Source organism: Uloborus diversus, chromosome 8 (genome assembly GCF_026930045.1).
Source record: "Uloborus diversus isolate 005 chromosome 8, Udiv.v.3.1, whole genome shotgun sequence".
NCBI classification, from domain to species: Eukaryota; Metazoa; Arthropoda; class Arachnida; order Araneae; family Uloboridae; genus Uloborus; species Uloborus diversus.
Genome location: NC_072738.1, coordinates 150,395,195 through 150,421,987, shown reverse-complemented (window position 1 = coordinate 150,421,987; position 26,793 = coordinate 150,395,195). Strand labels below are relative to the sequence as shown.

The window sequence follows — 26,793 nt, the reverse complement described above, 5'->3', positions numbered from 1 at the left end:
TCAACTCCAATCACAACCTTCTAAAAACCCTTCAAATATGCATACAAAAATCATTTAAAAAAATTTTTTAAAGTTTTTTTAAATTACTTTTTTGTTTTATCAAAAGTGTTGTCAGCTCAAAATTTTTGGAAATTTCGGACTAGAAACACCCCTCTAGTTATATAGCAAAAAAAAAAAAAAAAAAAAAAAAAAATGAATTGCTCAAACATACATACAGAAGCGTAGGGTCGGGGGGGCACGGGGGGCACGTGCCCCCCCAACTTGCTGAACAGATTTTTTTATTACTAAAATTGGTTGCCTCTGTTGTCCCGAAATTAAAACGAAAATCATCTCAGGAATTTCTACGCGGCTACTTATTACTTTCATTTTATGCTGACATTCCCCAGTAAGGTAGCAATAATGTATACATTTCCTATAGCCCCAGCCTTGGAGCTCGGAGGAGTTGTTACAATTACAAAATCTTTCAAATCGGCATATAAGAATCAAGTAAAGTAAAAATAACTTCACTCACTGTTCATCGTCTCTGCGCCGCTTGCAGAGGCAGATCAAGAAAAAATCGACTGAAACGATAAGTTTTACAAAAAATTACACTAGAAATGGCACGATATATGACATGATGAAAAAATGCGCCCATTTTAGTCGTGAGGGGTTTTGAATTAATTATGTATTTGTTAAAAACGGACTATTTTGCAATCCCCATGTCTTCACTGGTTATCGAAAAAGAGGCTTATTCCAAGGCAGTGTAAGATTTTTGAAGTCGAAAAAATGTTAAAATAACCATTTTTTAACAACCATTTTCTTATGCATATGTGTTTGAAATTATAACAGTAAATAAAGGATTAGTTTTTATTTTAACTATGCAAACGGCATTATTTGAGGAGGGGAGAGGAGGAGGGTACAACTGCTCTTGAATTTCCTTTGCACTTTATTTGACGCTCAAGGTACCGCTGATTTCGTGCATTGCGTGTGATAAATTAATTCACAATGAAACTATATATATGTGTCAGATTTCTTTTTATTCAAAAAAGTTAAGTTAAGCTGACATAATTGATCTTAGGAATTTCACAAAATTGTTTTGAGGTTTTAACCTGGGCCTGATTAACACACGGAACAGGAACGTTGCAGGAACGAGAACCTGGACAACAGAATTTTAGGGAAGCCATACAGTAAGTTTTTTAATTTCAACCCATTTTTTGGAAATTACTACTTTGAAAATGTGATAATTTTCTTGTGAGAGGGAGACACCAAATTTACAAGGACCTGGGTATCCCTTGACTTGATCCGGTATTGATTGTAACTGTTTTTTTTTTTTTTTCAAATTATCTATATAGGATAACTATCCCCATCCAAACAGTATTTCATTGGGGATTAAATATCGTAAAATGTAAATTTAAAATGCATTCTAAATACTAATCTAAAATTTTTGTGAACATAATGCGACTCATTAATAAAAATTTTATTCTTCCGAAGATGAAATCTAAAGTTTATTTTCGTAAAGAACTTCAGTATCTTAAGCTCCTTTTACGACATGTGCGGTCGCTAGTCGATGTGAAAAGTTCTGATAAATGACTGCAATAAAAATGTTCATTTACGGATGCCTGGTAACACAAGGCTCCCAACAGTATGACAAACTTCCAAAGCCGCCGCCTACCATTTACCGCCTGTTTTTAGTTATTGTAATCGGCACCTGTATCACAATGACAGTGTATCAGGTAAAGTGCCGTTATGGGAACCTGGGAACCATCAACAGGGAGTTAGTGACTACATCACAGAATAAGAGATCATCAAGTGACAGAACAGCAGAGAATCGTCCCTGTGGGACTACTTAGAGTATCATGATTGACCTCCCAGAAAGAGTTCTCAGAAATGAGTCTTTTTAAAGGATAATAGACGTTTCTCGCGGAAAGAAAAAGCCGGCCGAGTTGAACATTTTGTGCAGAAAGGCTCATTTTCTTCCGATTCTTGAAAAGGAAAATATCTCTTCTCTCCAAAGATTTAGCTATCATGCAGTATCGAATAAATTCTGAAATGAATACTTCGTCTTGCTCTTGAGTTTTAAAACTTAAATCTCTTCATCTGCAAGATGTTGAAACAGAAAACTGTTTTATCTTTTTTCAAAAAAGTTTCTGTGACAGAGAGTTCGTCTTCTATTAAAACAAACAATGATGGTGAATTCGTAGCTAGGATCGAAGAAAACTCTAAGCCTTCAACGAACCAATTACTAAGTAATGAAGATAACACTGAGGAATTTGCAGATGTTGCGAAAGCAACAGAATTCAATAATATGTTATGCGATGCTGAATCTTGTGATGAAGAATTGATTACCATAGATGAAGAAAAATCAAAGCCTACTGATGATTTTGAAAGCCAACAACGAGATACTGAAATAAACAATGGTGATCCTGCTAATGGCATAAGATATGCAAATATTAACACTGGTCCTTTTCAGCCGAAAGATTTTAATAAAATTCAGAAATGTCAAGGAAAGTCTAGAAGTTTTAAAGACTCTTGGTACTCTGAGTTTCCTTGGCTTGAGTATAGCATTATGAAAGATGCAGCTTTCTGCTACTACTGCAGGTTATTTTGTTGTGAAAAATCAGGTCGGAGTGAAGATAATTTCACAAGAAAAGGGGTTTCGAACTGGAAGAAAGCTTTGGAAAAATTCCGAAAGCATGAAAAATCAGAGATGCATTTGAAATCATTGCAGTTTTGGAATGAGAAGAAAATTAGTGGTAACACCATATGTGACAATTTGTCTTATGCTCATACAAAGCAAGTGCAACAAAATAGAACGTATTTGAGGTTTGTTATCGAAACTATTTTGTTTTTGGGTAAGCAATGCTTAGCTTTGAGGGGTCATGATGAAACAATGTCTTCTCTGAACAAAGGGAACTTCCTTGAGTTGCTACAGCTTCGTGCTAAAGATAAAGGAGTGGACATTATCCAAATGATGAGCTCAAAAATTCATTCATATAAGAGTGGCCAGATTCAGAATGAAATAATAAATATCATAAAAAACAAGATTGTAGTCGATATTGTTAATGAAGTAAATTCTGCGTCTGCTTTTTCAATAATTTGCGATGAAACAACCGACCGTAGCACAAAAGAGCAAGTCAGTATTTGCGTGAGGTATCCACAGAAAACAGCAGATTCCTTTTTAGTTAAGGAAAGGTTTTTGGGATTTGTTGACGTTGAAGAGACGACGGGAGAAAATTTGCATCCTACTATAAAAAATTATTTGCAGAAAACAGGGATAGATTTGAGCAAACTGTGTGGACAGGCATACGATGGCGCTTCAAATATGAGTGGAAAATTTAACGGAGTTGCTGCAAAATTCAAAGATGAAGAACCAAGAGCACTGTACACTCACTGTCACGCTCATCTTCTTGATTTGGCAGTTATGCGATTCTGTGAAGAAATAAAGGAGCTGAGAAATGCTCTTAGCATTGTCAATTCATTATATAACTTAATAAATGCATCTGCAAAAAGGTTCGCAATATTTGAAAATATTTGCAAGAAAAGTGAAGGTTCAGTTTTTAGAAGACTTTGTAGTTTGTCCAAAGCACGTTGGACAGTTCGTCATCGTGCTCTATCGGTGGTGATAGAAAATTTGCAAGAGATAATTCAGACACTACTTAAAATTTCCGATGATTCGTCAAATGTAAAAATAGCTAGTCAAGCAGATGGCTTGCTGACATTAGTAACGAACTTTGAATTTATATTCTGTTTAAAATTTTTGTTCCGTGTTTTAAGTGTGACTGATGTTCTGTCAAAAGAAATACAAAGCATAACATTGGACATTTCATCTTTTTTTTCAAAAGTCGAAGCACTGCTACACTGTTTATCATCTGAGAGAAATGATGAGTATTTTAAGCGTATTTGGGAGGAGACTGAGGACGTATGCAACAAACTCTCTTCTGACAGTTTCAAAATTAGACAACCACACCTCCACCGGAAAAGAAAAGTGCCAAGAAGACTTGACGATGGAAATTTCCAATCGGCATTTTTTCCTACTTCTGCAGAAGAGGCATACAAAGTTAATATTTACTACCAAGGATTAGACACTATCCTCTTCAATTTAAGACAGAGATTTTCTGAAAATGATTATAGTAAAATCAAAGTTATTTCAGACATACTTCTCAATTTAAAAGATCCTTTAAATGAGTCCTCTGCAGATAGCATTAAAGAATTTTACAAAATGAAATTTGACGTCACCACACAGCTCACTTTATCACAATTATGCAAAATTAAACTTCAACAATCTGTCTCCCACTCTATCAGAATTTGGAAATTCATTCCTGAAACACAACTTATCAACTAGTATCCCTTCTATTTTGGAGCTGTTTGAAGTAACACTGTCATGGCCTATCACTACAGCAAACGCAGAACGATCGTTTTCCACTCTTCGCCGTCTAAAAATATATTTGAGGACTACTATGGGGCAGGACAGATTAAGCGGATTAGCGTTAATGGCTGTTGAACAGGAGGTTACAGCACAATTGATGGAGCCCAACGAGTTTGACGATCTGGTAGAAAAATTTGCATCCTCAACCGATAAAAGGCTCAATTTCTACTGACATTACAAGGTATTGTAAAACATTTATTTTTGTATGAAAAAAATTAATGAGAAAAAACCAACACAGTGTTTGTAACAAATATTGCTATAAAAGGCGTAGCACAAACGTAACTTGGAAAACAGAGTTAAATTCGCACAGGAGCTCACAGGGGCCGAGCCGCCGAGCTCCAGTATTGCCTTCCAATTTTTGTTAGATTTTATCATTTTAGGCAAACTTTAAGCTATTTATGTATAAAAGTTAAAACTAAGTTGAGGGAAATGTAGGGTTCTTTCGCTTCTTTTAGTAGAATTTCAGCTATGATTACAAAGAACTGCAATGCAATTGTATTCTTTGATAAGCTATTCTTAAAACCCTGACGTACGTGTATGCACCACTTTTTTACAATAAGAGCTGTAACTAAGATGGGTTTGCTTATTAACTGTTACTACGCATTAGCAAATCGTAAAAATGCAAAAAAAAAAAAGATGCTGAGCTTAAAGTTACAAATACCTGTTACATATGGACTATATCCGCCAGAATCCGTGAAATACAGTACAAATTTATTCTCAAGAATTTAAGATTTTTTACTTATTTAAAAAAAAAAAAAATTCCGCCTCAATTAGGAAATAGTCCTTTCTTGAGAATCTGCGACGTTTGTCGACTGCGTGCATTCATTCTTTATATGTCTTTTCTAATAGCAGAACAAGATATTTCTCAATCGGGGGTGTACAAGCTAAAAATAGCCAATTCTATTACTTAGAAATATAAATAGAAGCAGTCATAATTTGACATTAATTACACACACAATCATATATGGAATTGATTTAATGAGTATTTTGAACAGAAGGGAATAACTTTGGTTTTCATTCTTGTTTACTTTTGAGTTTCAAGGAAATGGCCCGGAACCGGACTCAACCTTTAAATAAGAAAGACATCGAATGATGCAGCGACAATAAAATTACTTACTTTCATAACCGTACTTTATACGTAATATTTTTCAAAATAATGCTAACACGCTATATTTCCTTTCTAGGGAGATTAAAACAAGCTATCAGTAATCAATGAATTCCTGAAATGGCCACGGCCCACCCGGGGCTGTCGTACCACTTAAGAAGAAGCACAGTAATAATAAACATAAATTGTGAAATCATAATGTTGTTCTAACCTTTTTATAAGATTGTTTATTTAAATTGCTAAATTAAAAATTTTGTGTAGTTAATCAAGAAACACGTATTATTTTGATAAATAAATATTATTTTTAAAATCATACTCACTGCAAGAGCGAAAAACAATATTCCTTCGTTTTAATTAGTGCAAGAAAACTTTTTGAAACTCGTGATTTTTAGCATAAAACCCAACAGGTTTGAACAGAATCTTTGTTTCTTCTAAAATTGAGTCATCTCAACATACTATTTTTTCTTTCGAGGATTTGTTAATGTGTGTGTGTGTAGTGTACTGCTATAACCTAAGTTGGTGGGGGGGGGGGGATCTGCCCTGACGTTAGAGGCCTGTGCCCCCCCAAAATGTTTCGTCACGCTACGCCTCTGCATACATACATACATGGATGGATGATAATGACCAGGAAAGTACAAAAATCAAAGGAACAAATGATGCAATTAAATTAAAAATAGGAAGTGCTAAAAGGTTTTAAAATAAAACTTACTTTTGGCATTGTTTAATAATAATTTCTGCCAATTCCCCAATTCTTTTGTATCCAGGATTTTCTAGGAGTCCTTTCAGTAGTTCAATGCCTCCTTCTTCTTTCAATAAAAGGCAATATTTTTCTGGGTACACTCGTGTTAAATTCGCTAATGCCCACACTGCCCAATGTTGAGCCTCTGGTGTATGATTTACAGACAGCAGCCTCAGAATAGGCTCGAAAGATCTAGGATGAAAAAAATTATTACTGAATGAGAAAAAACTCTAGCGTGGACCCCAAACTGCTTCTTATTACATGTATTAAATAGTTGATTTTGAGTTTAAAAGAAAAGGTGCATGTATTCGTGTACGAGCAATTGATGCAACACTTCTTATAGGAATAACTTTTTGGACATTTTCCCACACACATAAAAGTATGGTAAACATACAGAATTTTACTTTCAAACGTAAAGAAAGGTGACGCTTTTGCCACTATAATCTAAAATTGCATAAAACTGTATGGATTGGGTATTGAGAACAAAAATAGATTATAATAGAGCCTTAGAGGGAACAAGAAAACAGTTTAAATAACTACAACCTTAGTTTGTTGATAGTCAATGCAAAAAGTGTTTTACAAAGTAATTTTCCAAATGTCGACAATTTAAACAAAATTCAATGTATTATTCACTAAATGTCGCCAATAACACCAAATTGAAAATAGATTTGAAAAATCATTTTTTCTCCAAACTTGTTGCCAACTTGGCGGCATATGGCTAAGCTGGCAACAAAAACTTTTTGATATATTGCTACGTTGCCAAATTATAACATCACTAAAATCTGCATTGAAATTAACATTGATGCACCCCAAAAAGGGGCAAAAGACCCCCTTTGGAGCATCTGAATGCAACCAACGGGGCGCCGACTTGCAAAAATTATTGGGGGGCCGGACATCACCGGGGGTTTAGGGGGTTATGTAATCCCTCAGAGGTCCCCCCACCTCAAATAAAGGTCAGATTTTTTTGTACCTTGAAAATTCCATATTTTTTGGTGTGTATAATTTTAACAAACAAATAGTATGTGACACGGCTTTTTCGAAGTAAAAGAATCTAAAAATTGGTTTACAACTTTTCTGGTTCAACTTTTAAATCACTTGTCTTAGTAAGAGATTTTTTTTGCGCTATTTTATGGGGAGCCAGGCAGTGCCTTAGCTAGGCATTGATATTATAAGGTAGGAAGGACACTCGACTTGAATGGAAGAGCACTCCCAGAGACGCCGACTTTTAAAAAAAGGGAGGGGGGGAACCGGGGGAAATTTTCTAAATTTAAGATGAAAAATAGTGAGTTTTAAAGTTTTTTTTAAGCAATTTAAAATCATATAATCAGCATTAGAACCCTGAAAACTCGACAAGCCTGACACATATATTTTGGCTTTTAAAAGGGAAAAAATAAATACAAACACGCACTGTATTTTCGTTAAAAGGTAATTTAATTTATGCATGTTTTTTTAAGACCAGTTGTTTTTTCATTAGTTATACCGACTAACATATTCAAGTGTAAACGCAGTCTCCCAATATCTAGCTTATTTTTGAAAACTCAGTTGATTTTTCAAAATTTGTTTCACCTATATTTAATAAAAGCAAGCACTCTTGTTCAACTGCAATGATCTGTGTGAGTCCAGTTGATGTAAACCGCCCAATAATGCAAGATTGCACCATTTCACAAACCTCAATGTAAAGTACCTTGTAGTACTCCTTTGGGATTTTGAAAGCGTGCGGTGACCCGTAAGTTCACTCACTGGGACAAATTCTAAGTGTGCTTGCAGCACTATAACACCAACATTATTCACACTACTTGTTTTCAGTTAACCTGCTTGCTACCGTAATAATTATTTGTTTTAACTCATTGCTGAATGTATTTTACGAGGTAAACTATCTTCAAACAAGGAAAATAAAAGATAAATTTATGATTTTAGAAAACATAATATACCTAATACTTTTCTTGATTTATTGGGGAAGGGGGGGGGTCTGCCTCTCAAAAATATTTTTGAGGGGGCTTGGGCCCCCTCAGGCCCCATGGAGTCGGTGCCACTGGCAACTAAAAACGGGGAGGTGCAAAACTATACTCCACAAAGAGCTTACACGGAAAATTTCAGCCTTCTATGGCAGGGGTCTCCAACCTTTTTTGCTCAAGGACCATATTGCTAATTTTTGGAGGCAAGGCGGGCCAACAACCCAACAATATTTCTGTTCAGATGGTTTAGTTCCTGCAAGTAATTTTTGCTCAGTAGCATGAGTGTAGCTAGGATTCAGGTTAGGGAGGGGCAAGCCAAGACACAAAAAGATGGCGGATGGCAGTTTTTAGTTGCTCTTTGCCCAATGCATTTCTTAGGGGTTTTTTTTTTTTTATTTTTTTGGAGAAGCTGCCACCCTTGTTTATCTTGCTTTAATTTCCTATACTAAAATTTAATTTATAAAAATGAAATGAGTGAATTTCTAAAATGTAAGATAAGTACAACACTGAGAAATTCTTTAAGTGCAATTTATTGCTTTGACAAAAAAAGTTATAAGTCCTTAAACTTAACATTTTTTACTGTCTTTGTTGTTGTACTGTCATGTTACGACTTGCTCCTTGAGCCATGGGAAATATTCAACTAATTTTGCTTAGTGAATTGCAACTCAACACTTGCATTTATTTTGCATTGAAATGTCCATGCATCTTAAATAAAATAAAGATCAGAATTCACTGAGAGTACGGATGTATTCACTTTTGTACAACTCACCTGTAATTGATATTTCTCTTTGCTTCAAGGTCCCACTTTTCAATGACATCAACCATTCTTTGCAACACAGCTTGCCTTTTGACAGAGGCAATATTATGGGAAGCCCATGACTCTGGACCATCTGACGCTATATGTGATAAAATACCTGCCGCATTGTAGCTCACTTCAATGCCATCACTATCATTGCTCAGCAAATCACTACAATTAGAAACATCACAAGAGAATAAATTACATTAATGCACAATAAACTGTAATATTTACTCTTTTTATTTTCCGCATATTTATTTCATCAAAAAAAAATCTGCTGAATTCACAATATGATTTATTCAAAAACGGCTTAAATTCATTTATGTTATGCAATGGAGATATCCGACTATTTGATTCAAATAAATACTCTTTAAATATGATGCTACCATGGACCATGGCAAAGTACTACAGCAACAATAGTGATTTCATGCACAAAAGTTAATCTTTTAAGGATATTCTTGCTGCTATCAAGTAACTGTGTGTGACTCCTTTAAAAAAAAAAAAAAAAAAAAACTTTGACAAAATTAGTTTAATGAATAGTTTGCTTTTGTTGAGAGATGGGGAGGAAGGGGATTCAAGGACATATATTTTTACTTAGCTATTTCGGTAATTAAAAAAATAAATAATAAAAAATAAAAAAAACAGCTTTTTTTTTCTCTCCAAAAGGTATTTAATAATAATGAAAACAAAAGCTAAAAACATAAAAATCATCACAGACTGCCTTTCAAACATTTTTTATTAATAAAAACACTTACACTTTATGTTATAGCCACTAACAGTTTCCTTAAAGTTTTACAAAAAAAAGTCAATTAATTGCACTATACATTAGTTACCTAACCATAATAACTTACCTAAATACAGTTAAATATTCATCTTTCATCAAGTGAGTCCTAAGCTCTTTAACTTCAGCAACATTTCCCTACAGAGTTATTTTAAAAGTAAGTAAAGTTTAAAAAAATACACTGACAAACACTTTTTAAAGTTTAAAATTAAAACATTCCATTGAGAAAGAAGTCAAAGATAGGTTGTCAAGATAGAATTTTGAGACTGGCACAAATGTTTGCAACTAGAAAGTCACCCGTCACGGTACGACGGGTGAAAATTGCTCCTACTCTTATACATTTGAACGAAGCAATTGCCTGTTTGGTGATAGTTTGATAGTTGAAATTGTAACCCTAACTCCAGTGGATAAACCCTAAACTCCAGTAGGTAGCATTCAACCAGTAAAACTGTTAATTTGCCGGATTGAATTCAGCCTTGTAGTAATAAAGCCTTTCCCTGCATATTAAACATTACCAAAACATATTATCAAATTATCATGCCGTTGAGTGAGTTTCATTGTTAAAACACGCGAGTTACTCTATCATCAATTATTTATACTGACCACGGATTGTATGGAAAGAGAAACATCCGTTTTACAGCCAGAAATGGACGAATCTATTATTTTTTAGCGATGTCAGTTTTGCAGAAGCAGAGTCTCATTCAAATGAGCGGAATACCGGCATCAAATTTTTAGTTCTCCCTCTCATTCAGATAGATTTGTCTTATCTGGACGTTTGAAAATTCCATACAATCCGCGGTTGGACAGTATGAGGATAAACAGTCTTCTATGATAAAATAGACATTTTTATGAGCGACAGATACATGTAAGGTAGATTAATTCTTCCATTCTTTTTGATTATAAACAAACAGACTTACTAAAATTAACTTATCAACTATACGCAGGCATACATTTGTGTGTACAAAGGAGCTCAATAAGGTAGTGGCAACACAGTTCAGAAAATTACAGAAATTTCGGAATGCCTAAATGGGATATGGGAGCAGCAAAGTAGCTACGTTATAGACTTGTAAATTGCATAAAACAATCTATTCACTCACAGGAATACATGCTTTGCATAATTGAAGAAAATACTCTATTTTAAAATTACAAAGTATGTTCATTAATCAGGAGAGGCAATAGGGGAAATGGCTAAAATGCATCTGAATTCTGTCAAGAATTGCGCCATAGCTGTGGAAGGGGGGTATCCTCGCGTACATTATAGCGAATGATTGAGTAACTCTCCTGACATCACCAACAATGAAACTCATGCCACGGCATGATAATTTGATTTTTTTTTTTTTTTAGTAACATTTCATATGCAGGAAAATGCTTTATTTTGACAAGTTTGAACTGGGTTCGGTTACTTTGCTGTTTTACTGGTAAGTCTGTCATTTTAGGGGAGTGAAGAAACGAAAAAAATGGTCAACAATGAACGCTACCTACTGGATTTTAGGGTTAATCCACTCGAGTTTAGGGTTAAAATTTCAACTATCAAAATATCACCAAACAGGCAATTGCTTCATTCAAATGTAGAAGAGTAGAAGCAATTCTCATCCATCGTACCTTGACGGGCGACTTTCTAGTTATAAGAGGGCTGCAGGAATGGTCAATACATCTAGTGTGGGTCAAAGGCTTAGCAAGAAATTCCCCAAGGAGGATGTTCAGGTTACAAATAGCCAGCTCAAATAGCCAGTGAAAATATAAATAGAAACAGTCAAAACTTGCTTTTATACACAAACAGCCATGCACCTAAAATTGATTAGATAATGGGAAAAGTCTGACAAAAGCATTCTGACAGACGGGGCATTCACATGCAATAACACACTATAAATAGCAAAAGAAAGATAGCTTGTTATTGAAAAAACAAATTTTAACAATAACTTATAAGGATTAGAAGAAAGTTTTCTGATTAGTTTCCACTAACTGTTCCTCATTTGCGAAAACCTAGTGAATGCTTAACACGGCTAACACATTTCGTCTATCTTTGCAGCCCTATTTCAATGCAACAAAGAGAGATAAATGAGCGATTTATAGTGCTTGTTGAGCAAGGTCATGTGAACAATATTTGAAGTGCCATTTTTATTGTCATGAAAAATAATTCGCTATTTTTTAAACCTCAAATGTGTCTTGTTCTTCCTTTATTTCTTTGTATGATTTGCACCACAGTTCTATTTTACCTTCAACCCCCTTCAAGTCATCAAATTTTACACAAGGTGAGGTACTTTCCTTATATTTTACAAATGAAACATCTCTCATATTATTCGAATGGAAATTGGTGAATGAAAATGCAGGCCATTTATTTGCAAAAATCTGACTTCTAAAAATATTATAATGGAATCCAAGTTAGGAATTATAACTATAAGAGACCTTTTCCAGAATTCCAACGAATTTTCTGATGGATCATAACTTTTAGGCCTTTGTCAGCGGATTATATGAGTGAGAGTCAGAATATTTAATTGTCCATCAATATCGCTATAGCTTCTGTTAAAATATCCATTGCAATGTTTTCACCAATGTCTTTCCTTAGCACTTTTAAAATATATATAATAAACTAATTGGCTTTGATTACGACTAGAATTTTCAAATGAAGAGCTTTTGCAAACAGTTCAAATATCAGTATTACAGACAGGGGGAAAAAAAGATCTGCAAATGACTGTATGCATTTGATCTGTTTTTTCCCCCCTGTAGTGTTTCCCTCTTCAGGTAAGGTTTCTAACACCACAGCAGTACAAATAAGGTGATCACTGAAAACATGGATGCTCTTGCAACTATTTCTTCCAATAGTTCCAATGTAATTTTTAATTTCTGGGATAGCATTTGAATCATTCACTACACAGTTTAACTATGGCAGGAGCAATGAAAGAACTAAGATTTTTAGTATTGCAGTCATTTACTGTAATTATTTATTCTTTATTTCACAGTCAGACCATATGAAATCACAGCAGAATGATTAAGTTTTACTTCTTTTGTACCTGCTTAAAAAAAATGGACAAAAATCCGGAAAATGTTCATGATTTCAAGTGTTTTTTTCTAAGAAAATGTTAGGGAAAATTTTCGGAAATTCTGCCCCGCATATAAGTTGACCCCTAACTTTAAACCTCATTTTTTGAAATAAATTTCTTGACTTATACGCAAGTATATATGGTACTACAGTCAAACCTCCCTTAACGGACACTCCTCGTTAGCGGACAGTTTCTGAATCCCCAGAACCTCAAGGCATATAATGTGCTTCACTCCTCGTTAGCGGACACTCCCATTTAGCAGACAGTTAATCAGCCGAATTTCATTTAATTTTTTTTGTGTCTAGTAAGATTTTGCTGAGCACTGCTTTTGTGGCAAGCATGTTTTCTACTCCTTTACGATGCTCTGTGGCTAACCAGTACGGATAAGAGGATTAACATCCCTTTTCCTCCGAAAACAAAAACCATTCAAGTCGAACTTTTAACTCGAACCTAATGAAAGTTTTGTTTTCATTTCATACACGAAACTCCAGCAAAAAACAGAAGAAAAAAATCTTTCTCCTTTTACACAGTACCTTGCTTTATCAGTTTGCATGAGAAAGGAATTCATTCAAAAGAAAAAAAACTCTTGTGCAATTTAACGTTATCCTCCTGCCGCCACTAGATTTTATCAGATTTTGGGAGACAAGCGTAGGCACCATGTCCTTTCCTTTCGGGCGCTGATGAAGAATCGGCACAGTTTTGCCAGATTAAGTGAAGAGTAGCCAATTGGGCTGCATTTTGCTACGATCTAAAACGAAAAAGACGCTGAAAATCAACGGCATTAATTCTATTGTGTTTGAGTAGTTTTGTTCAGCTAGAGGAAACAATTTACAAATGTCTTCCTATTTTATTTTCCCCTGAGAGATTTAGCGGATTATTTTACTATATTGTAAGTACACTTATGTAAGCACTACTCATTAATTTAATTTAGAATCATACACTGTATGTGTAGGTTCAAAATACAAAATTCAAATGTCATTGTAAATTCAGACTCCCCAATAGCGGACACTCCCCATTAATGGACAAAAAATTGTCAGCTATAGGGAGGCTCGACTGTAGTTTTCTCATTTCGTACTAACCAATCATTTTACAAGTATGTATTCCATATATAAAAAAAAAAGAATAATAAATAAAATAAGGCACAAATTAAAGCAAATTTCAATTTTATAGCAAATGTACAATTTACATTTACTTTGTTCAAGCATATAGTTGGCACAAAAGAATATTTATGCTTTTACATAGAGTGAAAAGTTTAATTTAGTTTGTTACACTTATGGAAGTAATGTGCTTTATTCAATTAAGAAAAAGATTTGAAAGAGTCTGGTTCAATATATGTAACTGCACTGTAACACTTTGAAAATGTACTGGGAATATAAGTGTTAATGACATATTCAAACAAAATTTTCGGTTCTGGAAAATTTACTCACCAAAAGTCCCATCATATTTCTCAAGAGCTCTGGTTTTTCTGGAAAAGCCTGGAAGTAATATAAGCAATTAAAATCAATCAGCTAAGCTTTAGTTTAAATTCGAATTGAATGCATATGTAAAAGAAAAAAGTTTAATAATAAAATTTAAATACGGTTTTCATAAAGTGAACAACATTTTTAACACAAGTTTTTTATTCAAACATTCAATGCGAAAAAATTTGGAAGAGGGCTAGCTTTTAAATCTAAACTATTACTAATTTTCACATTTTAAAACAAGTGTAACCAGTAAAAAAACCTCTCATAACATTTGAAACAGGAAATTCAATAAGATTTTGAATAAGCACCCCAAAGCAGAATACTTTACGATGTTCTGCAACGGAAAATCATTTGACTAAAATTGTTCTGCAAGTACTTTAAGCATTGTACGCGAAAAAACGTGACATTTTAAACAAATTGGGTGGCAAAAATCAAAATCATTTCACATAGTTTTTTTTTTTTTTAACTGGACTGTTACTATTTATTTTTGTGGAAATGAGATATTTCCGGAAACATCACAGCTTTCAACCAAATGACTAATCAAAGAGCACTGAATTTGGAAAATTAGTTGATCATGAAAACTATAAAATCAAAAAAACTTTAACAAGGTGTCAAACCTAAACTGATTGGGATTCTCCAAAAATAGTTGATATGCTTTCCAAAATGCATAGAAAGAGCAAAGATACAAAATTTTATAAAAATCCGAACCTAGGTGTCAAACCACATTTTTTGGTTAATTTTACATGGCATGAAGGAGCAAGTAAAATAATGTTACAAAACAAAGAAATTACTGAAATAATAAATAGAATGAGTTGAGTTTGGGTTGCATGTAATAAAACACTTCAAAACAATTAAAATATTTTCTGGATGCAAAAGGATTGAAATCTTAAACAAGACACGCAATTTCCAGCGATGGACATGTTGCCATGTTTCCTAAACATGCATGGCGGAAATTGTAGTGGATGAAGATCGATTGGGAAAAACCTACAAAGGACTAATCGAATTCAACATCGCGAGCTTTCCCCCAAATTATCGTAATTTGAGACAATTTTAGATTTTCTACTAATTTTAAGAAATTTGCAAACTCTACAGATTTTCTGCACCGCAGTTTCTGCAGATTTTCTGCACCGCAGTTTCTGCAGATTTTCTGCACCGCGGTTTCTGCAAATTTTCGGCATCACGGTTTCTGCAGAAATTTCAATTAAATTTGCAGAATTTCTGCAGAAAATTTGTCAGCTTTCCTCTCACATTTGAACAGAATTGTTCTGCAGCTCAGGCATCTGTTCTGCGATGTACGTCGCAAATTTAGTAGTATTCTGCTTTGGGGAATAAGCATAAGCAAATAATTTATTTAAATCAAACATTTGTAAATAGTTTGCTGCTTCAATGTCCCAGGATGTTAGCTTAGCATGAAATATATTCCATAGATTACTAAATAGTTAAGTTTTTACTTATTTATTCTATTTACTGGTTACGTTTAAAAATCATTTAAAATTTCCATTTTTCTTGTGAAATATATGAAATCAAAAACTTAAATAAAACATCCAAAATATTACAATCCCATTATAAGATTTTATTTAATTCCTTCAAAAAAATAAAGAAAGAAAGAAACTAATAAATAGTTCAAAAGTAGATACGAAATTTCATACAGTATAGAAACCTGTAGCAAATGCAAATGACAGTACAATAGTGTAAGGAGAAAAGTGCTTTACATTTAAAACAAAAGATTAAATAAACTATTTAAATGTTTTATAAATCTAAAGACTATTTCTATTTGCTAGGTTCACACTTAAAAGCATGAAATAAAATAAGTGTATGATTTCTTGATTACAACACTAAAAATTTTAGAGACAAAATTGGCAGTATACAGATTTGTAATAATAGTTTTTACCATACTGCCGTGGAAAGCATAAAAGTCGTATCGGCATCTGAGTTCAAAATGAGAAATTGGCGTTTAAAGTAGAGTGCCTCCATGTATTTGATACAGATGGGGTTTTTTTTCAGAATTTTTTTAAAAATATTTCCCATTCGCAAAAAACCATACAACATTGTATTTAAGTAAAATAAGTGACAAAGAATAACTTGGTGACTGTAACTCAATTTTGATAAAAAGTGCAGATATGACTTGTGTGCTTCTATTCACGGCGGTATACTGCTTCTATTTTTTCTACTCTCAATTTTTAATTTAATTATATTTTTTACTGCTCTAGAATTAACCTAAATAAAAAGATATTAAGATTTACTGCACTTCTTGAGTGTTGTAATAACAAAAACATATACTTATTTTATTTCCTATGCTTCAGTGCAAAACTAAGTTTATAGAAATACTTAAAATTTAGAAAACATTTTTCACATTTCATTTTTCAAGTTTTTTTGTTTTGAATTGAATTTAAGATGAAACTTATTAAAATTTAAAACAAAAGAAAAAAAGAAAAACCATAGTCACTTTTGTTGTAAGAATTGCACATAAAGAGAGAATAGCTTATATTTTCCAATAATATGCTCTAAATATTGCAAGTTTGTATAGTCAAATTAAAAAAAAGAAATTGAACAAGTATGTAGTGGGGAAAAAAAAGTTTTTAAAAACGCTCTTAAATTAATGACTTGACTTGAATCAAAGCAAGCTTCAAAAAGCTGAATAATTTAAAAAGGTTTAACTGCCTAAAATCCAAATCTATGCCAGCTTAACTCTTTGATGGTCCTGGGTCATGAGTACGATGGATGAAACTCTTCCATGATTTTTTTTTCTTAGAGTAACCTACCATGTAAGTCAAGTGCCTACCCTCTATCAATGCCTAGTTACGGCCTAGCAACGAACATTTAGCATCAGAAAAATAGGTGTGAAACGCTTTTGAAACATGCTCGCTATGGCGTGATAAGATGTTTAAAACGATCTAAGTTAAGTTCAGCCTTAAAATTGTCAACTTTATTTACAAAATTAACTTGAGAAAATACCATTTTTATTGTTTGTGAGACAGAGAAAGTTACTTCAGAAATAGTCTTCAAAAAATAAAATTTACCTGTAAGCATCCCAAGAAAAGAGTCATCCCTCTTCCTTCCAGAAACCGTGAACAATTAAGAGGAGTTTCATCTGCAATGAAATAATTTTTTTTTTTATTTTCCAGAAAAAAAACCAACCATATTTAAAACATGAAACACTCTAATATCAATAATAGTTAAATCAAATTATTTCTAAGAGTAGTTTTAGTTTTTTTCTTGTAACCAGTAACTATAATAAAAGCAAACCTAACCTGGCAGCATCGTAATGCTGTGATTAGAATCTGCATAGCCTTTACAATGCTGCCGGGTTAGGTTTGCCCCAACAGTAGTTCTCAAAATCTGAACTTGTGTGCTTAACATTCATTAAGTACCATTAATCCATAATAGCTTAACATACACCTCTTAGGTAGTCTTGATAGAAAGAGAGAATGTTTTCTCTAAATAATGAAAATAGTTGAACAAAATCAACTATTTGATATCAAAGGAGGAAGTTTCAATAGAATAATGAAAAATTTTTAGTTTCGCCCCAAATGTACCACACGAACTTTATCATAATAACTATCCATTTTCTTGCAAAATAGTTTTACAGCTTTGTTATGCATTTTACTACTTTCTAAAGAAAAAAAATTTCTGCTTAATCCAAGGCGCTTCATTTACAGTTTAAGTATAATTTTTTTAGTAGCTAAAACAGATTTTCATTTAAATTAGAAAACATAATTTTTTTTGTTGCACTTTTTCACTACATTTAATGAAACAAATAAAAACATCTTTTTTTTCTCAAAGGGCAGAGAACTAGAGGAATTGTAAACAAAGTCAAAAATAACTAAAAACAAAGAACAGGAAAAAAGAGAAGTAATTGTCTCACTGTAGAAGTTAAAAATTGGGAGAGAAAAATATTTGTAGTTTAAGTTTGTACAAAAAGTCTCCAAAAGGACTTTGAGAAATTGCATACCTAACTATGTAGCAGTTTCATTCTTGCCTACTTTTTATAGTGGTTCTTGGGGAAAGTAAACTTGAAATGGAAAAACTTAAAGCAAAAACTGTTTTAAAAATTGCAGTCATTACAAAAGAAAGCTAAAATCATTTCAAGGCAGGGTTGGCCGGATTGGACCCAATGAGTTTTTTTGAAAAAACCCATTTAAAAAACCCATTATTTAGCCTACTTTTGGGTTTTTAAAAATTTTCTGAGAAGTTTTTTAAAAAATTAATTAATTTAAATACTTTTTCAATTTAAACTTCTTTTTTATTTGTTCTTCACCACAGACAATGGACACAAAAAAAAATGAATTTTGAACTTTAATAGTATTTCTTAACGGCATTAAAAAATACTTCTAAGATTTTAAATAAATGTATTTAACCTTTTTCTTTAACTGATCTATAAATAACTCAAATTATCTTGACTAAATCCTGTCGCGTCTGATTTTCTCAATATTTGTAGATTATACAGAGGAAACTACTCTAGCTAAAAGGCTTTCACGTGAATTATTTTCTGCAAACCAAAACATCACAAATCTCGAATAAACAAAATGTATATTCTTTTAGAAATTAACTGGTTTTTTTAAACGGTCGAGAGAAAACAGAACAGGATGTACAGTATTTTCATTATCTTACGAAAAATTTTAATATCTCTTCTTCTGTACACAGAAATAGAAAAACAGGCAACATAAAATTCAAAGCAATGTCTTGATTAAGCTGAAATTCAGTAAAAAGGGATTTAAACTACTTGAGGTTCTACAGTAGTTTTTCATAACAAAATCAAATACAATAAAGTAAAATGCAAAAAAAAGAAAAAAGTAACAAAAAACGAACAATAGATTTTATCACTCAAGAAGTAACTTTTCCTTAACTGTTGGTAATAATGAAAACTAAAAAATCTGAAACTCTGCCATTCTTGGGTTTTGTCGTTTTTTATACTTTTCTTCAGAAAATGCTGAATTTTAATTAGTTTTCCAGCTTTTTTTTACCCGAAGACAATTTTTGCGTTTTTTTCATATACTTACGCTACAATATGCTACAAGTACCCCACATTTTCCCTAAAAAAAGACAAAAAAAAGAAACACATTTCTTTTTTTTTAAACCCAGCTTTAGTTGGGTTTTTTGGGGTTTTATTTTAAAAAAACCCAAAAAACCTTGGGTCCATGGGCTTTTTTTTAAAAAAACCCCAAGTTTTTGCCAACACTGTTTCAAGGGGCAAAAAACAAAAATACACTAACAAAAAAGCATTAGATATATTTTTGTTTGAATAAAAATTTAAATTTTTAGCTATACCAGTAACATTCCACATTGTGCTCCAAGCTGTCTCCATCACCTCATCACATACATTTTCAGCCAATCGCTTTCTTATAAGATCCAGCATTATCTTTAATGATAAGGACATTAATTATTACCTTGTTAGTAATTAAAAGAATAAATATGCAAAATAAATAATTGATACAAAATGTTTTAAATGTACGATACCTATTTGAAAAGGATTAGTTCATGTCAAAAATCCAAAAATTGTGGATATTAAAATCTACAATGCAGATCATGAGAAAAATTCGCATTAAATGAACTAAAATTGCAAACATTGTTATGTTTTGAGTTAGCTGTTCAAAACCAATTAAATGCAAAATATTTAAATGAAATCTTACAACCTCAAAGAATTTCAATTTGAAACTGAGTATAAACGTTTGGGATAACCATGAATAATGCATTTTGTGAGATTCAGGAAAGTAGTTAAAAATAAAGTCAGTCTTTCTTTGAATGATTTTAACATAGGTTTTTCTATATTATCATTAATAATTGATGAAATAAAGTAACAAAAAAAAAGAGAGGGAGAGAGTTTTTTTTTCTTCTTTGCTAAGTAATTATATATGTTTCATCCCAGTCTTTACAAATGATGAGGGTAAAAAGTGATAGCACATTTCTTACCATGATTGGTACAAAAAATGGCATTAAGGTAAGCAGGGCATCAGTGCAATAACAAAGGAAACATTCAAATCTAATACAAAAAAGCAGAGCAATCCATGATCTAACACCCCAGAGGCACTGATTCACTTGAATGCCATCATGGACACTTTTCACTCCATAGTCACCACTATTTTTTGTTTAACCAGTTGGATGAGATCCTGAAGACAGCTCTGATTTTTTGATCCAGACCAGAAGCCAAGCAATCCCTGGAGTTATCGTTTCACTTGGAAGACTTTGTGACCACATCCCCCATTCACCATTAATAGAAACGGTGGATCTTTGACAGGCTAGGATCGAGCCCAGGACCCTCCAATCACAAGTCTGATGCCTTACCGATCACGGCTCTGCCATCCGGACAGGAGGAAATTGCTCTGCACGAGAACTCTGATATCAAAAACATTTAGTAAACTGTTTGTACTCGATACCAGTGCTGTGGATGCATAATGAAAAGAACTGAAATGTGTTATTTGTTCCCATTTCACTAAGAATACAGATTTTTTGAGGTTGAGGAAAATGTCAGAAAGAAACCCTGCAGCATTCATCTCTAATGTTACAATCATACACTTTGTTTGTGTTGCATACTCCTGCAAGTAATGCAGATATGGAAAAGGTCTAGAGTACCATGAAGGATACGATTGGAATGAAAAGTGTATCCATGAAGAGGGACACTTTACAAGCACTGTTGAGTAAGGGTAAAAAAAAAAAGGAGGACATAAAAGAAAGAGAAATGTGGTTGGAGCGGAATCAGCTGACAAATAATCTGCAGCATTGAAATTTTTAATTTCATAATTTTTTTTTTAAAGATCTACCCCTTGATATTTTATAAGCTGAAGTGTGAAGATCTTAACAACATTAAAAATGAAATGTTTCTACATTTTTTGATTTAAGTGATTAATAATATCATAAAACATTTCATGAGGAAAAAACAGGAAGTTAAAATCTTCATTAATTGACGTCGTCATGACGTCATTCATTAAATACTACTTACGAAAATTTTTTACATGCATTTAAATCAGTTTCCGGTATCCCCTTTGGTTTCAGTGCGAGCGCATCCCTCTTTTTATTGACACTATGGAGTTATTATACATCTTAAACCGTTAAAGTAAAAAATATGAACTATTAATACATACCAAATGTAGCTCAAGATGGTGGCATGGGTGCACATTTGCAAATTTGTAGGGGGGGGGCTCAAATATTTTAACCATGGTTTAGCAGGATATTTTCCCCATGGAAGCAAATTTCAAGACAGATTAGAGTAGTTAAAATTTGACATTTTTAATAACTTATTCATTAATGGCTGGAGAAAAACTGTTTTTTCATTTTTGCAAAGAAAAAACTAATAAAAGCAAGAAAGTTCTAATTTTTAAGGGGTTCTCGAGTCCCCCTTGCCCCCCTATATGGGCATCCTTGGATGGTGGGGGTACTCTCTACATTTTTTATTTAAAAAAATTAATCTGATTTGAAGAATACATTTAAGACATAAAGAATGAAAAAATTTCTTCTGGTTTTTCCGTATGTTCGAAAGTCAGAACATGGCAAATATTTAATCTTGGAATACAGTCTACACGTTTACTTCATATTTTAAAGTTTTTTCGAGTTCAGTAACCAAAATGGGGAATAGCAAAAATTTGTTGCGCTGCGCCGTCTCATATGCTAATCCAGAGACACCACCGAAAAAGCATTCACGACTGCACACTAGAAAGAAAAATGCTAATTTACACATTAGTTAGCATCAAGTGTTTTCAGTGTAAAAGCTTGCACTTTGGAATAGCGAGTAGTATAACTTCACCCAGCATTTATATAATGAAAAGTTCAATTTTATTTTTTCAGTTAGAGATTTTTTCTCCTATTTGGAACTGTTACAAATTCTGTAAATAATAATTATTCTTATGATTAATTTGTTGTAATCTGGCTAAATTTGGCATTTATTCCATTATTCTTCATCTAAAATTTATTGTAGTAACTTAACCTGTAAATAGCTTTTTGTAATGAATATACAGCCCCCTTACATTTTGAATGAAGTATATGGTCCCTCCATTTCTGCACGCTAAGATTTGTGAATGGAATAAAAAGAAAATACGAGAAACACATTTTTAGTTTTGTTGAAACTTCTCTAGGATTTATCAATAGCCTCTGTGTGCAGCTGTGGCGCTGAGAGCATGTATTTGGCTCTATGTGTATTTGCCTTTCGTTGTGTTTTTGCATATTTTGAAGTAAATACGTGTTTTACCATTGAGTTTACGGTGTTAATTGATATTTGCCTAATTGCTATGGTTAATTTAGCAGTTGTTAACAATATTTCTTGTACATAATTGTAAACAAATCTCTTACGTTTTCTCAAGAACTGTGTCGTCATTTAAAGAAAATTTGAAGTTGCACCGGACTTGTAACAGAACATTTCTGATCGGTAAAGCTTGGCGCCTTTTTTACTCTGGCGGCATCATACATTGCATGACCTTGCACATTGGGACGGCAGGGCCCTAGCTACCATTGTTTGTGACTCTGGTCGTCAGTGGCTACCATTCAGAAAACCTAGTCTACAGCTATATACTATGTGAAAAACGTGCAGAACTTCCTTTTCCAATTCTGCATTCATGAATAAATATTACTTTTATTTTATTACTCAAATGTTTCAATAAAACTTTTTTTTAACACTGTTTTAACGGAAAAACTATCCAGAAAAATTTATTCTTGTTTGTTTAATATTTATTGTTACAGTAGAAGACCGTTGTAACGCACACCTTGGGACCAGAGCTATTGCGTTATTCAGGTTTTGGCGTTATATAGGTCGTTTCATAAATTTTGCAACTATTATTCAGAATATATCTATATATTAGAGCCTCAGGCTAACTTTTATAGGCAAGGAGTATTAAAGCACTAATTATACAATTACTCATTCAAAAATAAATGTGTTTCACAATCAAAAGAGAGTGAATTATCTGGCAGTTCTGCTAACTTCGTGACTTGCATAACAGCTGCAATTTCAAGAGCCCTGTGGTACTTCTTTTACTGTGAATACTAATTTTCCTTTAAAAGCTTTTAATTAAAATAGGAAGGTAAAAAACTGTTTCAAAATTTAATTTGCCTAACATTTTTTATGTTTGCAAGACAAAACAGAGGAATTTTTTAAACTTTAAGGCCTTTTGTTTACTTCTGAAAAGTTGTACGGTTTATAAAGAATTGCGTTATGTAGGTCGGCATTATAAAAGTATTCTACTGTAATATAAAAACAAAATTTTCCTTCGCTTACTGTTATCGCTCCACGATCTCCAACAAGCTGCTTCTGCACTCCATCCACCTGACAAGCCAAACTGTTCAAAAGATAGACACCAATACGCTGAACAAAATCATCTTGCTCCTCTTGGGCTACAATCAACAGCAGCAAACTCACCAAGCGCTCATAGTCAAAAAACTGCTTAAAAGAAGTTTTAGGAAAAACAATTCATCAGTTGGTGTAGATAAATAAATAATGCTGTAACATTGCAATAAAACCAAATGTTATTTTAAAAAATAATCATCTGAGAGGAAACTAATAAATATAGAAATGTCTGTATATTATATAGGGGGCCCAAACTTTTCTGATTCACGGTACCCTTTGAAGAATTAGAGGTTTCTCACAGCCAGAAGCTAATCTACTCTATTATATACACATATATTGATGGTAAAGACACTTTGCTGCACTCCTCGCTTCTTCTGACAGAACCCAATTTTGGAACAATTAAATAATAGTATCTTTGTATGCTCAACAATGCATCAAAATGTAGTTAAGGTTACAAACCACAGAATTTTTATAATTCAAAAATGAATTCCTGATAATGTAGCTTTTATGGAGCCAACCTATAATGAGTTATTAATAAAGGCAATATGTTGTATTTTTGAGGAAGTGTTGGGGTGATTTTAAGCTCATAAAGGTTTGATCGTGCCCTTGCCATTTATTTTTTGCTATTTTTTTTCTTTTCTTCAGCATTAATAAAATAAAATACAGTTTTAATTATGCAGTTGTAGGTACTTCTCTTTTAAAGCAAAGTAACACATTTTCCACTATACTGCCTCCCCCCCCCCCCCGTACAAAGCGCCTATGATTGCATGGTGTGGTGTGAGTTTTATTGGTGACATCTGAGTTGCAAGAGCATGGACTGATATTTGCTTTTATACATATAATTACCCAGTAACAATGCTTAAAAGTGTGTTTCACATTTGAAGAGCAATAGCTTTCACCATAATACTGCCGTGCTAAGCACAGATGCAGTATCTGCACATTTTATCAAAATTGAGTTATTGTCACCAGGTGGTTGTTAGTAATTTAATTTAACTAAATCTCAAGTTTTTTGGCGATTTCTGAATGCGGAATATTTAAAAAAGCTTTAAGAAAAAAGTCGTAACTGCAAATTTGCTTAGTTTGCTAAGGCAATTTGAGCGTAAGTGACAAATACTAAGCCTTTAAAGTGGTATCTGCGCAGTTACCACTTTTTTCCTTAGTAATTTGTAGATACGACTTTTATACCTTAGTAAAGCAGCATATTTAATAACGTAGCAGTTTATTGTAACAGAGTACTAAAATTAGTTTATCATTAAAATAGTTGATACAGGTTGATAATAAAAACTAATATAGGTTTGCATAATTGTTAAAGTAAATATTCAGCGTTTTCTGTTTAAATGTTTATTTAAAATGCAAATTCTAAAAATGAAATGCATGTAAAATATTCATATCTAGTTCTTTCATGCAAAAAAAACGCCTTTCATTCTAAGGCTAGTAATATTTTTATTTAAGTATCGTCTGCTGCCAAATTATCTTCATGCTCGGTAAAAATGAATCTAGAAAATAAAACATTATTTAAAAAAAACACATTCTTTGAATATAAAAAACAGAAAATTGTTATGGATTACAGTTTTAACTGTCTGGAGTTTTGAAAATGGTACCTTTCAGAAGGTAAATTCTGTTAGATTTGTAGTAACATAATAAAGCGAAACAACTAAATCCAAAGAAAGCAGATGTTTTCAGTATTATTTAATGATACATTGAGCACGTTTTACTAAGCTATTTTTGTCGTATCTGTGCAGATACCTCTAAAAATGCATAGTAATTGTCACTTACGGTGAAAATATCTTAGTATATGAAAAGGTTTTGAAAAGAAAATTTGTCGTAACTACATTTATTAATTTTAAATTAAGATTTTTACAAAAATACTCTTTTACCGTTTCTAGATAAGTTATTTACGAAACAACTACCGCAAGTTGAGCATTTGATTAAGTCATAAATCAAAGAAACGAGTTGTAAAACTTTAATAATCAATTTCTCATTTTGAGCTGTGCTGCAGATACCACATCTGTGCTTAGCACGGCAGAATACTCAAAATTTAAATTTTAAGAAAAGATTGCATGTCCATAAAATGTAAAATAATAAGAGAGAGTAAAAACAAGAGTTTCTATCACATGCTTTTCTTTTGTAGTGCAATGTTATTCATTTGAAGAAAGCTAATCATGAAAGATATCACTTACCGCATCTTCAGGCATTTTAAAATGTATGAGAGTCAAACAGCCATTTCTCAGCATCTGATGGAAGAAAACAAGTCAATAAACCAATTTAACCATAGATCATTCAATTCAACCTCCAGGTTGAGTTCAAAAGTGAAAATATTTACATTAAATTACAAGTTTGTTCAGTTTCAGAACTAGAAAAAACTCATTTAAAACTAAAAAATTATGTTTCATTATTCAGACAGCATAATTCTGTGACCTATTAAAATTTCAAACTTTTCAAATCTATTATACTTTTTCAGTCCAGCTTTTAGTGATAACATTATCATAATCATGGGAAAGAAAATAATCTCACAAATACTTAGAAATGACTAGTTGAGTAAATATTATTCACTATTTATAAACTAATATAAAGATATTAACTCATAGGGGCTGTTTACAACTGATGTCATCTTTGTGTGTGGGGGGGGGTCGGGAGATTCGGGATAATGGGAGGGAGGTGGAAACAAGAACTGTGACATCATGCATTCTTTTATTCCAATATGTAGATGAAAATAAGCATCACATGTGACAAAAGTGGGAGGGAGTATGGTGAAGAGTGACACTTGGTGATAAAGGGGGAGGTGGGTCAAAAATTTTGAAAAAAAAAAAAGCGTGACATTTATGGACAGCTTGATATTGACAAATTAACCATCATTCTTCATTATGCAAATGAGTGAGCAGGCACAGTTTTGACAATTTTAAGAAGTATGAATTTAAGGGTATTTCATTCTGAGGATTATATATTTAATCCTACAGTTTATTATGCCTCTTTTGTTGAATGCTCAGCATGTTAGAGTGGTTCTTGAGCAGCAGTGTTGTAGGGATTCTGTAACAGTTTTCAGTTTCTTACAAAGCATTCTTTTTTTTCTTTTTGACAAAGAGATAGAAATTGTTTGCATCATATTTCGAGTCACAGGGCTTAGCCCTGTAACCATAAGGTTACTGAAGTGCACATGGATAGGTATATCTATGTGTCTGACATCCAACGTTCTTATGTCTATCTTTAAAGGTGCCACCCAAAAATGATTGTACAAACAAA

At 32.8% G+C, this 26,793-nt stretch overlaps 1 protein-coding gene across 1 annotated transcript in view; it reads right to left on the bottom strand.

Annotated features, from left to right (window-relative positions):
* LOC129228721 (protein zer-1 homolog) overlaps nucleotides 1–26,793 on the bottom strand; it is a 53,604-nt gene that overhangs the window by 6,048 nt on the left and 20,763 nt on the right. The window contains exons 8-15 of the mRNA XM_054863405.1: nucleotides 25,734–25,787; nucleotides 23,485–23,646; nucleotides 19,554–19,644; nucleotides 17,306–17,376; nucleotides 14,250–14,297; nucleotides 9,852–9,919; nucleotides 8,974–9,171; nucleotides 6,220–6,441 (exon numbers count right to left, since the gene is read on the bottom strand). Of these exons, the coding sequence (XP_054719380.1) occupies nucleotides 6,220–6,441; nucleotides 8,974–9,171; nucleotides 9,852–9,919; nucleotides 14,250–14,297; nucleotides 17,306–17,376; nucleotides 19,554–19,644; nucleotides 23,485–23,646; nucleotides 25,734–25,787 (914 nt within the window). The remainder of the gene's footprint in view (nucleotides 1–6,219; nucleotides 6,442–8,973; nucleotides 9,172–9,851; nucleotides 9,920–14,249; nucleotides 14,298–17,305; nucleotides 17,377–19,553; nucleotides 19,645–23,484; nucleotides 23,647–25,733; nucleotides 25,788–26,793) is intronic.